The 20,194-nt window shown below is 35.9% G+C and overlaps 1 protein-coding gene across 38 annotated transcripts in view; it reads right to left on the bottom strand.

Annotated features, from left to right (window-relative positions):
• NAV3 (neuron navigator 3) overlaps positions 1-20,194 on the bottom strand; it is a 494,795-nt gene that overhangs the window by 16,319 nt on the left and 458,282 nt on the right. For 30 of the 38 annotated variants that reach the window (XM_050715385.1, XM_035544026.2, XM_035544019.2 and 27 more), the window contains 7 exons: positions 12,314-12,397; positions 11,316-11,427; positions 9,875-9,996; positions 9,254-9,274; positions 7,918-8,090; positions 4,012-4,165; positions 1,750-1,924 (listed from right to left, as the gene is read on the bottom strand). In XM_050715385.1, coding sequence (XP_050571342.1) covers positions 1,750-1,924; positions 4,012-4,165; positions 7,918-8,090; positions 9,254-9,274; positions 9,875-9,996; positions 11,316-11,427; positions 12,314-12,397 — 841 coding nt within the window. The remainder of the gene's footprint in view (positions 1-1,749; positions 1,925-4,011; positions 4,166-7,917; positions 8,091-9,253; positions 9,275-9,874; positions 9,997-11,315; positions 11,428-12,313; positions 12,398-20,194) is intronic. The other 8 variants (XM_035544036.2, XM_035544037.2, XM_035544023.2 and 5 more) reach the window with 1 other exon arrangement.

The raw sequence follows: 20,194 nt of genomic DNA, 5'->3' as shown, positions 1-20,194 counted from the left end.
GAGGAGCTGGTCATACCTCTGGGAAGCAATGAATAGCTTTGGTCATTTCCAGTTCACACTGGTCTCCCACTAAGTGCCATGGCATTTGTAGTGTGATGAGATGAAGCCTTTCTTATCTCTCTCAGCTTAGTTCCCAGCATGTTTAACCTCTTCATATCTCAGGGACTTTTGATTGATAGTACTTCAGCTGCCTCAGAAACCCCACAGGACTTGGTATGAAGCTGTCACCCTTCCAAGTTCTCTGGCACAGCAGCAAAATGATACTCACGATGATCAAAAAGTCTGGATTCATAATCAAATGAAATCCTCCACTCCTCATTAGGCACCCTTATTTCTTTAATTTCTTATAACCAAAAGTAATTACTTCGCATGCTAGAAAAACATTTTGAACCGATAACACAGAAAATTATATAAAGCTTATATTATGTTTATTCCTATATCTAGACAGAGTTAGAGCCAAGAGACAAAGTGCTAATAGCTGTTATTCATGAAAGAGTTTCTACGATTACCATTTAAAAAAATCTACTCTGCTTATTTATTTATTTTAATGTGTGCACATGTGTGAGCAGGGGCAATAGGTAAATGTTTTCTCCCTGTTTTTGTGACACTTTGTTGTGTACCACAGTCCAAGTTGAGTTCAACCATTCTAAAAGTTAAAACTGGTTAAAAATAATAATAATAAAAAATGGTTGGGATGTAAATAAATACATACTGATCTTCATATAAAATTTGATATTAGCCAGAAGAAATATTCAAATACCCATGTAATCAACGACTGGCAAGATAATATAACTAACTGCCAACCCAAATTACAGTCAGGCAGTTTGGCACGTTCTCAGCTGTAGTCTTGCCTAGACTCTTTCTACAATTATTACCCACATTTTTATTGCTTCCAGAGACTGCATTATACTTTCTGTGGAGTCTACGCTAATGAGCACTGCTCTGCTTTTGCTGTGCTCCTGGTTCTAATGTTAGAGACAGCACTTCTGTTTCTTGGCTACGTTATCAAAACAAGTGTAGAAGGCTTATTATCATAAACTCTATGACATAGAAAATAATCAAATGTTAATGTTCAGGATGTGGACCACAGTTCTGCTTGCTTTCTCTCATTCACAGAAGACAATGAGAGTGCTTAATAAAGCAGGCGGGTTTGGTTCCTGTCATGAATGGTGATTTGGTCCAACATAGGCTAACTAGATATACTGCGTAAAAAGAGTGTAAAGGAAAGGATAAAGCTAACTGAGAACACCCTCTGCCTCAGCTGCAAATACAAAAAGAAGTTAAGGGAGCTAACTGAATAATAAAAATTAAAAAAAAAAGGAAATAAAGAAGGAAAATTTCATGTAGTATGCTCATTTGTCCCATATGGACAAGAGAATATATATATATATATATATATATATATAGTTGTCATATACTGCAACAAATACTACTCTTTTCAAATCACTTGTAAAACAGATGGTAAAATAGTATTGTAAACTAGGTAGGTAGAGAGTATCACTGCTAGGAACTGAGCAACAGAATGAACAGTCTGCTGTTAGCATTCAGAGCCTTCTAAAAGTTAAATTTTCAGAAATGTCTGCCAAGATCGTTATTCATCTCCATTAGTGAATATGTATCTAATGTTCACGAGTGATATGAGGCATTTTAATTTTCAGGCATGCCTCTGGTACATGGCCCCTTAAAAGGATGAAAACTAATAAATTCTTACTAATTGCTGAGGCATGCATGTGCTCAAATTATGTTTACCTGATGTAACAGATTCTGTGATGTTTAAATTGTTCAGAGAAAGTCCTAGTGACTGCCGTGATGAAGAAGATGATGTGCTGCTTGAAGATTCTGATGACGGCCGAGCAGGCTTTCCAGTATTTCCAGTCTCTGCCTTTAAACGATCATTTTCAGCTTTCAGTATCTCTATTTCATTCTGTATTCATAAGAAATCAACATAAAAGCACAGGAGGTTACTCTTTCAGAAAACCACTGGCAGTGCTTATCCTGGTGCCTGCTGTTCACCTGCAGGAGATAAGTGGTTTAGCAGTTTCATGGCAGCAGGCAGTACTGTATCAGAAGTAAAAACCCAGAGAGTGAAAGCTGGATTGCCTTCACTTCTGAAATGAAGGGAAAAAACCCTAAGACCTTGTTCTAGCTTTTGCCTTGAGACAGTTCCTAAACACCACAATCTTCAATTTTCTGTGCTTCTAATACAGTTGACCACAGTACAAGTGTGATGAGAAATTCCTCAGCTATCCCCAGTTTTAGAAGTTATTTTTAATCACCAAAAATCTTAGGTCAGTTAAAGTTATTGTTAAAATATTAGTTATGTCAGTGTTCCTAAGGTCATATAAATGATTATTGCCATTGAAGGCAAAATTTAAGCAACAACTTCACAGAGGAGAAAAAAATAATAATATAAAATAGAAATTCATATTTTAATAGTTTCATAACCCTCTTTAGTATCAGATAAGACTTTTTGATCATTCAAACATGAGATTGTTCATGTAATGGCCAGCAAACCCCTTTTGATGAAAACATACAGTGACAGATGAATCAGCACAACTAGGAAATTTTTTTAGCTAAATCCTCAGTGGTGCCAAGTGATTACTGGATGTGCAATAATAAAATGAAAACAGCCTGGGAACAGCCTGGTACTAGCTAGATCTAGTTTTCAATTGCTTCACGAAGTGTAGCACAAAGCAACTGCTTATTCTTGCAGACCATTTTGCACATCACATTTAATTCCACATTCATTAACATTCTGCTAAAAGTCCTATTCTTTTATGAAGGCTGTTTGGCCAGCCCATTGTAGAAGTAAATCATAAGGGATGGCATCACACACACAAAAAATGCAACTGCTACAAAAAGATTAGATCATATAGGCAAAAGTGAGAAGAAGGTGAAAGGGAAGGGCCAAACAAGCAAATATTGACAGAAAGAAATAGGTGAAAGCCCCGGTTTAGCCTTGGGTTCACATCAGGAACTACAATGAAATGTGGTTTGTAATCTCAATCTACTCTGCACTGTATGCTGGTTAATTACACAATTCTTAACAGTATTCCATTCAGCTGTGCTTTAGATTTTTAAGATGCTTTGAATACACAGTATTCTTTTTTCTTTCTTACCAATCCAACTTTTTCCCCTTCCCAGTCCCCATCAGTTCTCCAAAACATCACCAAGTCTGTCATATCCAAGGTGGATGTGTCTTTTGGGGAAAACTTGAGAAGAAGTGATGATTACTAGCGACAGCATCTGAAGTAGTCACTTCTGCTCAGCTTTGGTAAAATTCAAACTTTGGAGGCATTCGACTAGAGCAAACCTCTCTGGGGATTTCACTTGGTTTAGGTCCTTGTAGCCTGGTTTAAGACTGTAGAGCACAGATCTGCTGAAGGACTTATGTCACACTCTGTGTGGATGTTGTGGATACTTTTGGGCACCCTCCGTGACACTAGATACTTTTATGTGGGCAACAGAGCTGAGTCCCATAAAGCTCCATGATCCAGAGAAGAACACTGACATTCTTTCTATATTTTTTCAGCCTCGTGTAGGGGAAAATCTTCTGACAACAAAAAATGTCAGTGATGCTGGATACAACAATTTAATTAAATTTCATATAGTTTGCTTCTGCAAGCCATGAGTAGGTTAGGAATTAGACACGATGAGAGGGTATGCACATATTTCCCCCATAGCTGAAGCATTAAAGTTCTGTAGAAATTTGCTTGTCTGTCATGTAGATTTCCCCAGCCATAGGGTTTAGATAACAAATATCGTCTGGGCAGGGATAATACCTTCTTCCATCACTCTTAAACATTTTAGTTATTAATATAAATGCTAAGACTATTATTATCATTCTAATAGTGAACACTTATCATACCCATCTGTTGGAACTATTGTCCAACTGTATTATAGCAGTTTATTTTGTATCAACATTTTTTGGTACCCAAAACAAAACAAAGAAAATACACCAAGCATTCCTTTGGTATGCGCCCCTGGGATCACTTAAACTACTGCACTGACCTGCATGCGGTTCATGGCTTCCCGAATCTGATCCAGATGATGTGCAGAGCTGAGGGCTTCAAGACGAATGTCCGTTAATTTTAGCTCTTTCTCCCTCAGCTCACTCTTTAGCTGAAGAATAATTTCAGCCTCTGCCTCTGTGCACTCACAGATCCTAAGGAGGAGCAGGAAACAGGCAAGAGATTAAAGGAAGGTTCTCCCCCCAAAGCAGTGTCATTACTAAATATCAAAGTACAGAAAATGCTTGCTGCTGGTGAAACCTAAGAGTGAAGAGAGAATCCTATCAAAGAAACAAGAAAAGGCTCAAACTGCAAATTAAAAAAAAATAAAAATAAATAAAGACAAAAAAGAGGAGAAGAAACACCTCTCCAGATGAAATGATCAGCCTGGTTTATACCTCTTTAGTTTATTGGATCGTTCACTACGGTGAAAAAAAGCTGTTAAATTTTTTTCAGAAGTCTTTCTTTGACTGTGCATCACCCATGGGTTATAACTTGATTTTATATCTGCATTGTTGCTTTGGTGTAAAGGTTACGATTTTCCTAAGTAGCAATAGTAAGAACTGAAGTATGCAGCACAGATCATTAGGCAATAACAATATTCTCTGTTTTGAACAGTACACAAAGAGACAGACCTTGACATCATGATCTAGAAGATTTTATCTGTACTGATTTTGATTTGTCTTTTTGCCTATGGTTTGCCATTTGGAAATGTATGGTGTCTGAAATAACAGGATTTTTTCACAGTTTTTTTTTTTTTTCACTGAAAGATAGGATTAAAAGCAATCTCCATGTGATTATTTTTGTAAGCATTAATTTTAAGGGAAGAAACCATTTTATTCTGAAAAAAGATAAAAACGTGACTGGCCTAGGCATCCAGCCTGTCCAATTCCCATTTCAGACTGTTTTGCCTCTATGTGTCTATCAGATCTAAATCTGTTGCATAACAGAACCAGTAGAAAATAAAACACTGAATTTTGAATACATTGTTATACTACGCAATATTTTCAGCCAATTCACTAAATGTTACATGTTCTTTATTACTGTCACTGTAAATAGTTAATATTTGCAGAACAATTTAAATATAAAAAACATTTTATAACAATAAGTATTATTATTGTGATTATTACTACTAATATACAAACAAGAAACAGAGCTCAAATTTAATTGCCAGAATGCATGCAAATGCATTTTGGGAAAGAAAATGCAGCACTCTTCAGGTCAGCAGTTGAGTATACAATTCCATGCCCCACACTCAATTTTACCGGGATCTATGCTTGTAGATCACATGGCCGTTTTGCCTTTTCTTTGGTGGCCAGCCTAGAGAGGACCTGCATACACATGTATTAGACAGATGCAATTGGAAGAAAGTAAAGGTAATGTTTTAGAATATGAGACTCAGGGCAAGAAAAAATATATAAAGAAACTGTAAGCAAGGGGAAGCTGATGAGTTCATGGCAAATGAAAATATGGCAAATTGAAGAAGAAAAATAATATTATTCACAACATGTACAAATATTTTAAATGTGAGTAAAAATGAATAAAGGCATTTACTAGGATTTTATTTTCCAAGTATTATGGTACAATTCTTGGTTTGAAGTGCCCATAACTACACTAACAAAGTAAGAAATGAAAATTTCTTTACATGCATATTTTAGCTCATACAGCAACTTGGACATCTGGGAAGTCATGTATCTATTTGTTGGCTATTTTTTTTCCCCGCTGCATTTTGAGGGTGAAAAGGAATGAAAATATAACTTGACAAGACAGCTTCATAAAAGATAAAAATGAAGCAGAAAGCCTGGGTCTGGTTGTGGAAGAAGCAGGAAGATGCGCAGTAGACTGCTAACACAAGCAGAATGGAAGCAGAAAGTATGAATAAAATTTTCTTTTGCAAACTCTGGAGCTTGTCAACACTCAGCTCCTACTACTGTAAAATTCAACAGGAAGTTCAGATTTCATCAAAAGGAAGAAAACCAGAAAGATAAGGTTGCATTCCTGAGCAGTCACAGAAAGAAGCTCAGAATCCTGATCCGACTTCAGACAATGATTCAGGGTAGTACGAAAGAAATAATTTTATTTTTTCTACCTTGTGACAGTCTCGGGATTCAGAAATAATTAGGTTATTTTGGGTAAAGGGAGCTAAGCCATGATCTTTAAACAGAGGTTGCTGTCAATTACAAAAACTCTTGAAAGAAACAGAATTTTAAATGATGCAATAGAAAACAGTCTTTCAAAGAAAGTAATGTTATCAGTATAACAGACAAATAAATTAATCTAAATAAATACAACTTATGTGATCTCCCCATGGAAGAGAAGGAACCTATGTTTTACTACGTAGAAAGGTCACAATTAAAAAAAAGGGGGGTGGGGGGTATAATAAGATCAGAAATTTTTGTGTTCAGAAACGTTACAGAGGAAGAACTAGAAGTCTACGAACTGTGTGGAGATTAGGAAGTCCAGACTCAGAGACAACAATGGGAAGAGCTTGGGATAAAAGACTAGACATGTAGTATTGCCCTTGATAAATTCAATGGACCTGCACACCTAGAGAGCAAATCAAAGAGACAGAGAAAAAAGTAGGGTTGGAAGAAAGAAAACAGTTTAAGGTTATGAAAGCAGTTCTGTGAATCATTAATAGACAATGTTGTTGATGAACAGTGTTCTGTTTAACTTCAGGCACTTTCTATTAAGGCTTTTACTAGTGATTTTAAAGTTGATAACAAATCAGATTTGAGGGTGCCAAACATGTAGAAATCCTCCCCCCACAACATACATATACCTGAAATCATAAAGGTTTCCTATAAAAGACACAATAAAACTAGACAGCTAGATGAGATACTCCTTAGTAGGTTGCACGGAATGTGTAGAAAGAAAAACTTTTACTGTGGAGCAGTTCCTTTTGTGGGAGTATTTGCTGTCAAATTCCTAAACCTAGTAATAAAAATCCTTAGAGTCTATCAAAAACTGATCATTAAAGGCACCTACCTAACACAGGGAAATTCTGCTTGAAACCTCAGCAATTAGTCACTACAACAGAATTCCCTGGGTACTTTAAGGAAGAATAGTCGTGCTCTGATTATTCTCAGTCAGGACAAGAAAAGGAAGGCTGGCACCAGTAGTATGCATTTGAGAGTGCATTCAAAGAGTCTGATTTCCCACACTGGAAAAAGTTAGGAGTTTATACAACTGAAAAAAAAAAATGTGGAAGAATATGAATGAGGACTGAGAAATCTATAAGAATGTGTTAGAAAGAAAAAAAAAAACCACAAACTACAAACAAGCAAAAAAAACAAACAAGTAAAGATGATTTCATAAAGACAAAATGAGACAGCTTTTGATTGATGACTTGTTCTCAGCCTTGACACAGTAAAGATGTTGATTTGAATAAAAATAAAAAATAAAATAACATCCTGCAAAGAATTCCAAGCTGTAAAAGAAGAGGAAAAAGTTTTAAAAAAAAGTTAGGAGTTATGAAGTAGAGAAAGTAATAATGAAAGGATGAACATTTTGTAAAAATCCAAAGCTAGCAGGAAAATAAAATAACATTTTTTAGCATGTCGGGGAGAAAGGCAACTGTAGCATTTGGCCTTTACTAAATGGATATGATCAAGTTGTTAATGGTGCAGGAAGAGCACAACATGAGCTTTTGGATATTCATTTGTACAGAAATTTGTACCACTAGATAATTTTTGATAAAGGCTGTGAAAGGAAGGAAAATCCTAAGAAAACGCTGCCAGTGTCTAAATGGAGTGAAACTTGCAAGAAACCTAGCAAATGAATGAAGCAAGGGAGTAAAAGATCACAGCTGTTGGCAATGGTTTCTGATTTGCAACACATTTGAGGAGGCCTGTCTCACAGTCCATCCCATTTGGGAAGAAACATTTGCTAAGAGAGAGAAACTTACGCAGACGCTGACTGTGATGGTTTCATTGATGTTGCCCCACACTCTCCTGAGCTGTGGGGCAATTTGGGTGATGAAGGAAGGGAGGAATCTGTCAGCTCTTCTATGTCAGAATGTGAGGAAGGAGGCTTGGTGGACTTCTTCTTTCCAAAGGCCTGTTTGAAAGAGCTTCTTAGCTGGAAAACAAACATAGAGCAAGATAATTTTCCTTGTCTCGGCAATTTGCATGCAGGTCATGTTTCGAAGAGTTAGTTTGCAGATGCCATCCTAGCCACTGCCTGAGGTCAGTATACAGAAGCAAGGTATTAACATATGCAACACAGTATCTCTAAAAACATGATACAGTGTTTTGTTTTCATTTATTAATCCAGCACAGCGCAAAGGTAAGTCTATGGAAAAGGTGCAGGAATGAGTGGTGCAGCTATGGCAGAGGGGTGCTCATTTAAAACCATTAAGCCCCAGTGGAATCCCATTCCTATGGCATTCCCTTCCAGGGCTGGCTTTAAATAACCACTTCACATCTAGAGCAGGCAGAACCTGCTCCTTCTAAATGCTGAAATGAAAAGACAAGTCCAATTTACTGGGTTTGCCAATTAACTTTCCTGTTAAAAATTTGAATGATCAAACTATTTCAATGCTATGATTTGGATCACAAGCAAGAGGGCTTAAGCTGGGACATGAGGCTTGCTTTGCTGTACTACTGAGAAGAATGTTAGCTGAAAGGTATCTACTCTTCGCTGCAGTTTCCTTTAGAGTAGTAAGATCTTTGAATATGAGAGCATTGCCTTTTCTCTCTAGAAGCTCTTACCAGTATCGAAAAGGGACAGAATAGCCAAAGAGCCATTTACTTCAGGAGCCAAGATGACATCAGTTTTGTTTGCAGTGAGTTTTAACTAGCCCATTCTTTGATACCTTTGTCTAAATACAGAAGTTAGTCATCTTTAGGGAAAATGTGTTGTTTAATTTATTTATTTTCAGAAAGGTGTTCTGATTTAAAATTGAGTAGAACTCAATGACAAACCTCTATAAAAATGAGGTACTCAAACATGTTATGTTCATGATATAATTGGAGAGTGGGGAGTGTGACCACTGATCAGAGAAACATTGTTTAAGTATTTTCCAGATCATGATATCTAATAAGAAAGAAATGGATTTTGGCTACACTCCCCCTTTCTATAGTCTAAACTTTAAGATTAAAATGAATAGAGGCAAACTGAGAAGACATACAAGATAATCTGTTTTAAGAAGGTATAAAAGCCTACTGCCAAAATAAATAGCAATCATGCCAAGATAGGGTTCTTTATAGATGCATGCCAAATTTTCCATGGTACATATTCACCTCACTTCCTCTAGAGTTCACCTTGCAGAAACATGAAAGAGTGTGGAATTACAAATCAAGGGAATGAAGGCTGATAAGTATTTTAAAACAAATGTTTATGCAGGTAATATTAAAAAAAAAAAAAAACAAAACATTTTCTTTATTTAATGTAAGTATTTGATTAAAGCCTTAGAACTATGTGGTATTTGTGTATTCCAGTTGAGAACCATCTTACTTTCTTTAAACACCATACTAATTTTACATGAGCATTCTTAACAGATTTCAACTCCCTTCAAAGCTGGGTAAAGTATTTGACTCAAGCTTTTTAGTCACTCCTGCTGAATTAAAGTTAAACAGGTTTTCAATGTGGCCCAGAGATACTTTGGGTCATAACAGTTATTTTAAGGCCATTTGCACTTCTTATTTTTAATTTGAAATTATCCTGATTTATGCAAAGAATTCCCCACTGTTATTCAACAATTTTTAGTTTGCTGATAGTGTCACAGTATGGGTACAAATGAATTGCTTTGCATCTGTCTGGCCCCACACAAATATTGTAGATGAAATGGGCCATTATGCTACTCACACGCTAGGAAATGACATAATAGCTAAAAGACAGGTTAAAACCTGCTGAGCACTTACCCAGTTTTTCTTTTTCTTCTTCTTGGAGTCAGCATCATTACCACTGCCAATGCTTGAGTGGCTTGTCGCACTGTTGATGCTGGAAACACTCTCTGAAGAATGTTGCCGTCTTATACGTAAATCTAAAGAAAACAAAATACATTGAAAGCTATCTGTCTAGGTGACACAGCCTCTGCTTCAATATAATAATCATTTTTTATATTTATACAGCATCCCACTCTTCAAATGGAGTCTAAATGCACATAAATGGCATTGATTCTTATTGTGGCTTGGATCCAAGATACTGCAGCCCATGAGAAACCACATGGGAGTCAATGGGAATATACACAAAACACTTATGTGCTCCTCTGGACTGGGAGGCATGAAAGCAGTGATCCCACACAGCAATCTATGCAGACATAACCTCATAGCAAAGCAGCTTCTGTTACAGATGGATTAGTTGAGTTATTACCATCACATGTACCACAGTTTGTTTGTTTGTTTTCCCTGAGGAGTATAGGCACTATGTGACTTGTAGCAGGGTTTATCAGCATTCAGATGCTACTTTCTAATATACCATGATGGAAATAAGCAGGCAAGAGTTCATTAAAAACACATGAAACAAAATAAGAAGTGGAGAATATTAAAAAGATTGGTGAGGCTTTTGAGTTTCAATTTCTTAAAAGCCTCTAATAACTATAAGTTAATCACTGGAAAATATTCTTGCAAAACATATCCACTATATTCCAAGGAAAATTACTTTTTAGGCTATTTTCTACTTCCTAGAAGTTAGCTTTGCTATACTTAAGTCATGCAGTGAAATGACCTCAGGGCGAGCATCTAATTTAAATAATGACCTCTTAAAAGAAAGATCAATGGCACTTTCAGAAATGAAGGCTGTTATTTCTTTTTTTCTTCAAATTCCTGTGCTATTGCTTATCAACGGACATTTCTGAAATATATATTTATCATATAACGTTTGCTAAACTGCAATGAAACATTAATTCAGAATCTGGAATTTTAAATGTCTGCTTCCTGTACTGATTTGGCACCTTGTGAAGTGAATAAACTGTAATTAGTCTGTCTCTTAATGATTACAACAACTTTCCAACCTACATCTTACACTGGATTTCTAAGGTATAACTATGTTTTGCTGTAAGACTTCCCTAGTGACTCGGGAGAACTTCAATAGCCAACTATGGTGACAGGGTTAACTCTGACACCCAACAATTCATTCCTGGCCACCCAGTTTTGAGAAGACAAAGCTCCAGGAACTTTGCGGCAAGTAGGAAGCACATGCAAGGTTTCCAGTTGTGGAAACCCACAAGAATGCCTACCATTCACTCCAGAATGTGCTTGCCCTTGCAACAGAGTTCTCAAAACAACAGAAAAGTAGTGACTTAGCCTTTTTTTTTTCCTAGGGAGAAACTCTGCACTTATTTTAATAGTGACAAAAGCATACCTTTGTGGGTATGATCAGGACCATTCAAGGCTCCTTGAATAGCAGCTTGCGCAGCAGAGTTCTGGGCTTTCAGCATTTCAATGGTTTCCCGTAACTCTATAAGCTCAGATTCCTGTGGGAAGAGCAAAGAGAGCTTGAAATATATGGCATAAGAACAATGTTTATCTAAGCTAAGAAGATAAGAGTGGTCAAAATGAAGTTCATGGGACTGCTTGGGTGAATATAAGGGCAACACTAACCAAGTAGAATTCATTTTTTCTCTATGAAGATATTAAACTCAACTTATATTTACTTTTGTATTTATTCTATGCAAAGTTATCACAATATTTGTGTGGAAACCAACTTTTTTTTTTTTTTTTTAAATAAAGGTTACTCTAAAAGGGGTCTTGATTTAATATTCATTACAAAGTTAAGAGAGAGAGAAAAAAAATATTGCCAAAAGACAGTATAACCATTTGACTTGCATCCTGCAGTATGTAAGGCTACTGTTTAATGTCTGAATCCCAATTTGAATTTGTGTGTGTAGATTTCAAAAAAAAAAACATTAACTAATAATTCAATTACAAACAAACAAACAAAAATGTTTAACAGTGACTGTCTTGCAGTTTAAAGAAAAACTACTCCAGTACAGGATTTACTGATGTTATTCTGACAATGTTGTCAGGCTGGAATGAAGCACTCCAGTAGGTTATGATCTGTCTTTGTTACAGGATCTTTCAATATGGATTAAACCTAGAGTCGCATATGTTTTAATTAAAATCTGGAAACAAAGATTTTATCTTCAAACATTTCTATGATATTGTCTGGGAAAACCTGATGCTGCAGAGTTTAATTCTACTGGAGCTTTACGAAGATTTGATAGCAATGGCCATTAAAGAAAGATCTGTCTGTCTTACTGTCACAGCTGTCCCTGTTTCCTTTCAATGTTTTTTAAACAAAACTCTAATATAATCTGTTGGCTGCTTTCCACATTAAAGCATCTGCTTTGGTAAACGTACCTTTTGTTCAGCTGTCATTGTTAGACTTTGCAACCGTCCGGTCATATTTCCCAAGCTTTTTTCAAAAGCTGCTACTAGATGAGCCTGTGGAAGTAACAGAAGACAACATTCGTTGTTAGATTGGGTCTTCAATGCACTGTGAAACTTTAAGGAATATACAGGAGGCTTTGTCCATTTTGACTGGACAAACAATACCTGGCCTTTGTAAAACCCAGCACTTCCAGTCTGGGCTTTCTCAAAGATCTATTTCTTTTTTATTATTATTATTATTCTTTCCTCTCCAAGCGCATCTTCTCCAACGCTTTTGTATTAATTTTAAACTCAGACTGAACAGATGTGAAGCAGCAAGTGAGGCCAGTGCTCCTTAGGCTTCTTTAGCCCCCAAGGAGCCTAGCTTAGCCTGGAAATGATTTATGGATTTAAAGTCCTGTTTGGAGTTTACTAATATATTGACCAGAAGAAGACTGCTCCCAAACAGAAGCCCAGGAGTGATTATTTTCAATTACTGAACACTTCAACAGAGGAATTCAGGTACTCTATCTTAAAATATAAGTTTTCGGCTCCCAAATAAAACACTCCAAAGTAATCCTAAGAATAAAACAAAAAAAATCACAGTTCTTTTTATAAAAGGTCATTGCTTGGTCTATTTGTCTTATATTGATTATACATATGTGTGTATGTGTGTAGAAAAATAACATAAAAGCATATAAAATATAAATATATTTATACATATACATGTAAATATAAAAGACAATCTTGAGAATTCTATCATCTTTCCCACCTTGCTCTGTATATTATTCCTCAAATAAAAAATGATTACCATATATACAACAGTGTCTCATTTCTGCATCTCCACTTCAGAGCTGTTATGCTGGTATGTGGGTTTTGTGTTTTGAAAATTATTTTGATTGCAATAAAGATTTCAGTATCTTACTCCTTATTACAAGGAGTTTACATCGTGTAAAGGATATTATTGACAAATAATGCATTTAGTTACTTATGGGTAGAGTGGTCAAACCACCTGCTTTCTGCAGCTGCAGGTATGCCTTAGGGATAACTCTATCGTTAAAGGATATGTACCCTAGGGACTAACTTCTGATAAACATGAGACTAGATACATATGCAATTTCCTAGGGATTACCTTGTAATTGTTTAAATTCCTGTTTTAACATACATAGTTTTGGCTGTATACTTGAAGTTATAATTTTAACAAAATGAACTTGGCATATGTGTCAAATACAAGTCTGAAATCTGTCAGTCAATATGTTATTCTAGCTAGCTTGAAAACTACAGCCTTCAGCTATTACTCTGAGAAGATAAAAGTCACTAGCTTTTAAACTTACTTTTTACTTGAAAAATCAGTTGCATATTAAAAAAGATCCAGACTAATTCATGGTGTTTCAATTCTGAAGTTGATGATCAATGTCCCAGAGCCCAGTTAGAGACATAGTAGATGTCCTATCACAGAACTACAGCCAAATGTTCCTTTTTTACATGTGTTTAACATGAAACTAACTAATGGAGCTCCCTTTTCACTGCCTCATAAAAAAAATCTGTGGCTCAGTGGATGGCTCAGAGGTCTACTTTACCAACAGTGGGTACTGATGGCTTGAAATGAGGAATCATTTGCTTAATTATGCATTGCTTTTTCTGATTTCTCACAATTATATTGTGACAACTGCAGTTCTTTGGTACATAACTATGGATATTTGTGCAAAGTAATTTCCTGCTCTATAGCTACTACTTTAGCTTATGCTGTACATGGATAAACCACAAGGAACTTACAAGAAAAATTAAGAAATAAAAACTATCATTGAGAATGTCAGCAAAGGTCACTGAAACTATCAAGTTGTTGTCTGATAGTCTTTAGAGAAAGATAGCCATGTTAGAATTATGAATTCTTAGTAAAATTCAGCCAGTGAATATATAACCTTGACTATATTATCTTGGAGTAGCACACCCTGAGTTTTGCATCCTAAATGTAGTTGGATCAAGATGATAATGGATCTTTCCTAAGTCATTTGATATAAAGACTATTGGGTCTTCATTTGCTAGTAATAAAGAAGCATAATTCAAAGGCACACTGACTGAAAACTACTCAAGAAAAAATGTTCAAGCACTTTGTTCATTACTTTAAATGTTTATTACAAAATAATATGGTTATATGAAATACAAGGTATTAATTTTGCATTCAGAGCAATAAGCTGTGCTACTTTTCCCCATACCAGCAAATATGTATTTATTCAGCAGAGAACCCCCATTTGTTGAATTTTTATGCATATTTGTGCCAAAAGACATACTATGTAACAAAATAATAAATGTTCATTTGAAAAAACAAACAAACAAAAAAACAGCAAAAACCCTACCAAACATAAACAAAAAACACACACTGTATATTTATATATGAGTGTGGATATTGTAAAACGTATATATGTATATATGCCCATTTAAGATATGACTGCATATAAACAGTGAAATGCAAAGTAACTCAGAAATGAAAACAATTGAAACATATAGAAAGAAGTAACTTTGACTTTAAAAATGGAAATGAGAAATTAAATATTCAAATTAGTTACTTATTTTACTTTTATTAAATTGGTATTTTTTTTGATTGAATTAGTAATCCTCTGAATCAGAGCATTGTTAACTTTATCAAAAACATCCATTCTTTCATTCTAGCAAAAAATATTTAGAAGGTTTTCTTTTTTCTTTTTTTTTTTTTCCTAAATTACTGTCAATCTCTCACACCTCAGAAGTCTCTCTGTGTTAGATATGGCAGTTGCATTCATGGAATACATAATTTGAATACCATATAATATAGCATTCAGACTAAATGTCCTTTTAATAACACCCATTGCTAAAGATAAACTTACGTCTTCATAATTGAATGTAGCATTTGTACTAGGAGATATACTAGGGTTAGTTATGTAACTAGGCACTACTGGAAGTATGTCTGCAGCAAAATGTATCCGTCTTTAATACTGTATAAGTCTCAGACAAATAGATGATATACAGCTCTTAATCTCCAGGTCCATCATATGTGGATTAATTTTGACTTCTATTAATTTATGAGATTCCCATTGGAAACAGTCGAATAAATAAATCTCAAGGAATGTCTTCAGTGTGAAGATGACAGACTTGATTTAGAACATTTCCCAAATCTGTAATACCTCAATTCTTAGATTTACAGCCTGTCTTGAACATTCTACTGACATATCTGAAGACTCTTTACTGATGCACTTTGCCATTTCACTTGCTGCATCCAGGTCTATAAAACAAAGGTAAATAAATAAATGTCCTCCCACCTGACACGGCTGAAGGAAAGAAGGTGTCAGAGGCCAGGAGGGGTCTGGCTGACTGCAAGAAGTGACTGTACATCTGCTGACCTTTTCTGTTCGCCGGCTGCTATTATCTTCTTGTTTGGCTGCAGGATAGTGGTTCAGGGCTGGCCAAACAAGAGCATTAGCCAGAGAACTCTCTCTGCTTTCCAGTGGCATCCTGGGTCTACTACAATTCACAAGCATGCACCCTTCAGCTTCATACAGTACAAAGCACTGATCAAAGGCCCTCCAAACAGGCTGGGTTTAGGCTGCTCACTGGAATTTGAGCCCTTGTCAGTCATGTAGGAAGTCTGCTGGTTGGACATTTTCAGCACTGAAAACAGCCCTTTCTTAATTAGTATTGAGATTTGCCCTTCAGCAACATCAAAACAGGCACCAGGGAAAAAGCCAGAATCTCAAAAAAAAAAAAAAAAAAAAAGTAAATTACACATCCAAACAACAGCTGGGACCTGCATGGATTTAATCATATGCAGGCAAAACACTTTGGGGTTAATCAAATGAAATAAACTTCTGAAATCAAGCAGAGTGCTTGAGTCCAGCCAACAATGCCTGAATAATTAATGTATCCAAGTAAGAAAAGTCTCAGCAGAGGTTTCCAAATGCTTAAGAAATGCTATAAATTCCATTTGTCAGGTTTTGATATAAAATAATACATCGAGGAAAGGCTTGACCAAACAGGTCAGATTTCATTCTGATGGTCTTTTAATGACACTTGTACTACAAAATGTCTTTTGTGGCAAAGCAAGGAAAGAAAAACACAAATAGTGTGATGAAATAGATGCTTTTTTTTTTTTTTTTCAATTGCATACAATACTTTTGCTTAGTTCTAAAAAGGGAAACGGTAATAACAAATTCAAGCTGAAGATGAACTCTGAGGTAACACAACTTCTTGCGATTAATATTATTAATATTATTAATAGTTTCCTTCTACAGACCACAGCGGGGAAAAAAATGTTGCCTATTTTCAGACAGTGAAAGTACACAAATCTGGGGGGGTGGAGGGTTGGGACTAAGGCTGAGATGATTGCATTTATATCAAAGGCATCAGAAATGATTGAGTAACTTTTTGTTCAGTAACTTTTTTTTTTGTTCGGTAACTTTTTGTTCAGCAAAGACACTGCAGAAGATACCTTGCTCTCTGCCAGAGATGGATGTAGCTACATAAAAGACAGAAAGCAAGTAAATTTTTTTTCAGAAGAATTACTGTTCATTCAGGTTTTAGCCTACTGAAATGCAAACATCTCAAAATGAAGATTGCAACAGTATTATCCATCGAGAGAGTTGAGAGAGTAAAACATGTTTTTGATTTCTTCTCTGAGAAAAAATATCAAGCTTTTTTTTTTTTTTTTTTTTTAATTAGGACTATTTCTCTTTCAAAAGCCAGGCGTTCATGAAGTATGCCTGTTAGATTAGGAGATAAATCATATGCTAGTAAACCAGATCTATTTTATAGACAAAATTGCTAAGACAGAATGAGCTCATGAAAATTAAAAGCCCACCTGGGTTTTTCATGTTTGTCATATTATATCAGATATTTGTTAGTTACTTTCATAATTTTTATGAAAAGTATATAATCACTTGCTTTGAAATATCAATTTTGTAATTAGACTGAATTTCATAGGGCATATCACAATTAAAAGGTTGTATATACACTGTTTTCAAGCTGGATTTTACTCGTGATGTTTTATTGACACTTCATAGGATTTACTTACATAAAGTGCTCAAAGGACTGACAGAATTAGTACTAACAAATGTTTAAAGAGTCTCCTTCGATCCTTTGGACTTACATGAAAGTGTTCTTTATAATGCTTTACATCTTCTGTACCAGAAATAGCAGGGAAAGAACTCAGAACTAGGCTTATTGTGTAAAGCTTTTAAATTTTTGCTTTTGTAAAGGATGTATCTCATGAGTACATCCCCAAAATGTTTACATACGATAACTAGCAATATCTACTTTTCTTTAAAGAATGTTTTCATTGTGAAGGTTCTTAAATCCCTTGTTCATGCATGGACAAATTGAAGCCTCGAAGGGTCATGCTCCTGAGGAGTTTAATTTTGAGGGCATTCCACATGTTGAGGATTTGGAAGAAGGAGAGATTTCTCCGCTACTGTTTAAAAACCCCACGTGCTAACAGGATCAGCTTTAGAGTTGCTTATAGGTTCAGAATTTAAGGACTGTCTCCATGGAAATGAATTAGAAGGTGGATGACACATTCAAAAGAACAGGACTAAGTTAATTTTTATACAACACATGGCATGCATGCATGTATATATATGCACACAAGTACATTCAGGTTTACAAATGTGGTACTTCTGGGTAGGTAAAAACAGATGCACATGCATACAGTTTTTCTAAGTGTCCTGTTGAAAATGTTACCTTTTCATTTAGATTGGTAGAAAAGCTACGGGCTGTAATCCTCTTACATGTTGGGAAGTCCAGAGGCAGTACATTGGACCACATCCCCACCCAATACAACAGATTGAACCCATCTTATTTCTTACATGTGCAGCAGAATTAGTTTGGAAAAACAACCGCAACAAAATCCAAAATGTATCTATGTTTCTAGCTTGACTAAGTTTCTCTGAAATGGTATTGCTATTAGAAACCACAGTGTTTACTCCACACAAAGGAATACTGACCAGAGACATATGCAATCACTTCTAACTACTACCAGGGAGACTGGACACAAGTGGGCAAAATGAACTGAACAATGGCCTTAGTGGCTCAGCTGCACAGGGGAACATCCTCTTACCCTGTTGCACTTGTTGCTGTATTAAAAGCTACAGCATTGCTGGAGAAGGACAAATCCTAAACATCTGACATCTAAACATCATCTTTCAACTTCAACACAATGGCAACAAAGAATCTGCTGGTGCTTTCTGTTCAGAACTATACCAAGGAGAGAAGTGCAATCTGCTTTCAGCCCACACAGTGGAATGAGGCGTGGTACCAAGAGCCCTGAGTTACCACCAGCAGAGGGGCTCCCAGACCAGCCCTAGTAGAGGCACCTGAGCACAGGACCCCCACAGTCCTCTTCACCATGCTCCCCACCGCAAGGCAGAGCTGCTGCAGCCCTGTGTTCTTGGTGGAAAGAAAAATACCCTGTGGAGAGCAAGAGGTTTGCTAGCGACTACACAAGACATGTTGGCTAGGCTCTTCTGATTGTTCAGCATTGGCTTTAGTTTGTTGATCTCAGGATGGGCAAGTGAAGAATTGCCTAGCCTGGCAAAGATGATCGATGTGATCGATGTTTTACTTCTAAAATACACGAGAAAGAACCCCACACCCAGGATATACATGCTGGCTATAAATTCCCAAATGAATAACCCAGCTCCAAATCTGTTTTTTTTTATTATTATTATTATTATTATTATTATTATTATTATTTTTAAAATTTATGAACACTGCAGGATTCCAGTATTGTCTGCTTCACTGATTTATCCTCAGAACTCAGAAAAGACTGGAAATCCATAGTGCTCCAGACATACAAATGTCCTTTGCAGCCACCTGACCATAGCAGAAAGGGCTAAGATAGCTCTTCTTCACTTTCATGTGTGGCAGTCCAAAGGGAACAAGCAGCTTTCAGACAACTAGAAATTATTTTCCCATGGCATGAACACAGTGCTACACAGACTGAAATAATTGCTTGAAAATAATGGCAGTATTTATAGAGCTAAATACTCAGTACATCTACATTATGAAGAAAGACGCTGTACAGGTTGCCCAAGACATCAGGGACCTGCTTTCTTGAAATGCATAATGATGCTTTCTTGCAACTGCATCTCTGCTTTCCTTGGGAATGATAACTGTAGTTATATCCTGAATCACATTTAAAAATCGCTGTACAACAGTTGATCAGTAACTGGCTGGTAACTTCATCTGAAGCCATAGCAACCAAGCAGGATTGCAGATCACATTCTCTATCTGGCATTATTTTCTGATATGGTCAATAACTCATATTACTAGTGTATGACAGTTGGAAGGAACACCAGGGAGCTCTTGGTGAAATAGCCCAGTTTTCATGAGTTATATATCAGCACAGTTATTGTAGCATGTGAATTCTATATACAATTGTATATTGTTTTTCTTTTTACATCTATCTGTATTTTTCAGGGTTAATCTTTGTGAAATGTAACTATAATGAATTCTATCAAAATTTTCAATTCATGCCCTTTTGTTGGTTCTTTTGTTGGTTGTGTCTCCTTGCTTTTTTTTTTTTTTTTTTTTAACTTGATTCTGAGGAAGGACTGAAACTGAATAGGACAGAACTACAGAACTATTGTCACATCCAAAGTGACAAAGTGACAAAATTATTCCTTGCTCTTACAGGTAGGATCAATGCATTTGTGTGGCCATGCACCCATGCACTCATTCTTATGCTTCTCGCTTTGTTTTGACAAAGTTTATGTTTATACAAATCACTGACAACTTTGAAAAGTAAAGATAAAGTATTGAACTGAGAATTTAAGGAAGTCTAGTAATTTACAGTTCAAAGGTTAACCAATGTTCAAGTCTGTGGACACACTAGATGTGACACAA

This window comes from Cygnus atratus, chromosome 1 (genome assembly GCF_013377495.2).
Source record: "Cygnus atratus isolate AKBS03 ecotype Queensland, Australia chromosome 1, CAtr_DNAZoo_HiC_assembly, whole genome shotgun sequence".
Taxonomy (NCBI): domain Eukaryota; kingdom Metazoa; phylum Chordata; class Aves; order Anseriformes; family Anatidae; genus Cygnus; species Cygnus atratus.
This window is presented reverse-complemented; position numbering and strand designations above follow the sequence as displayed.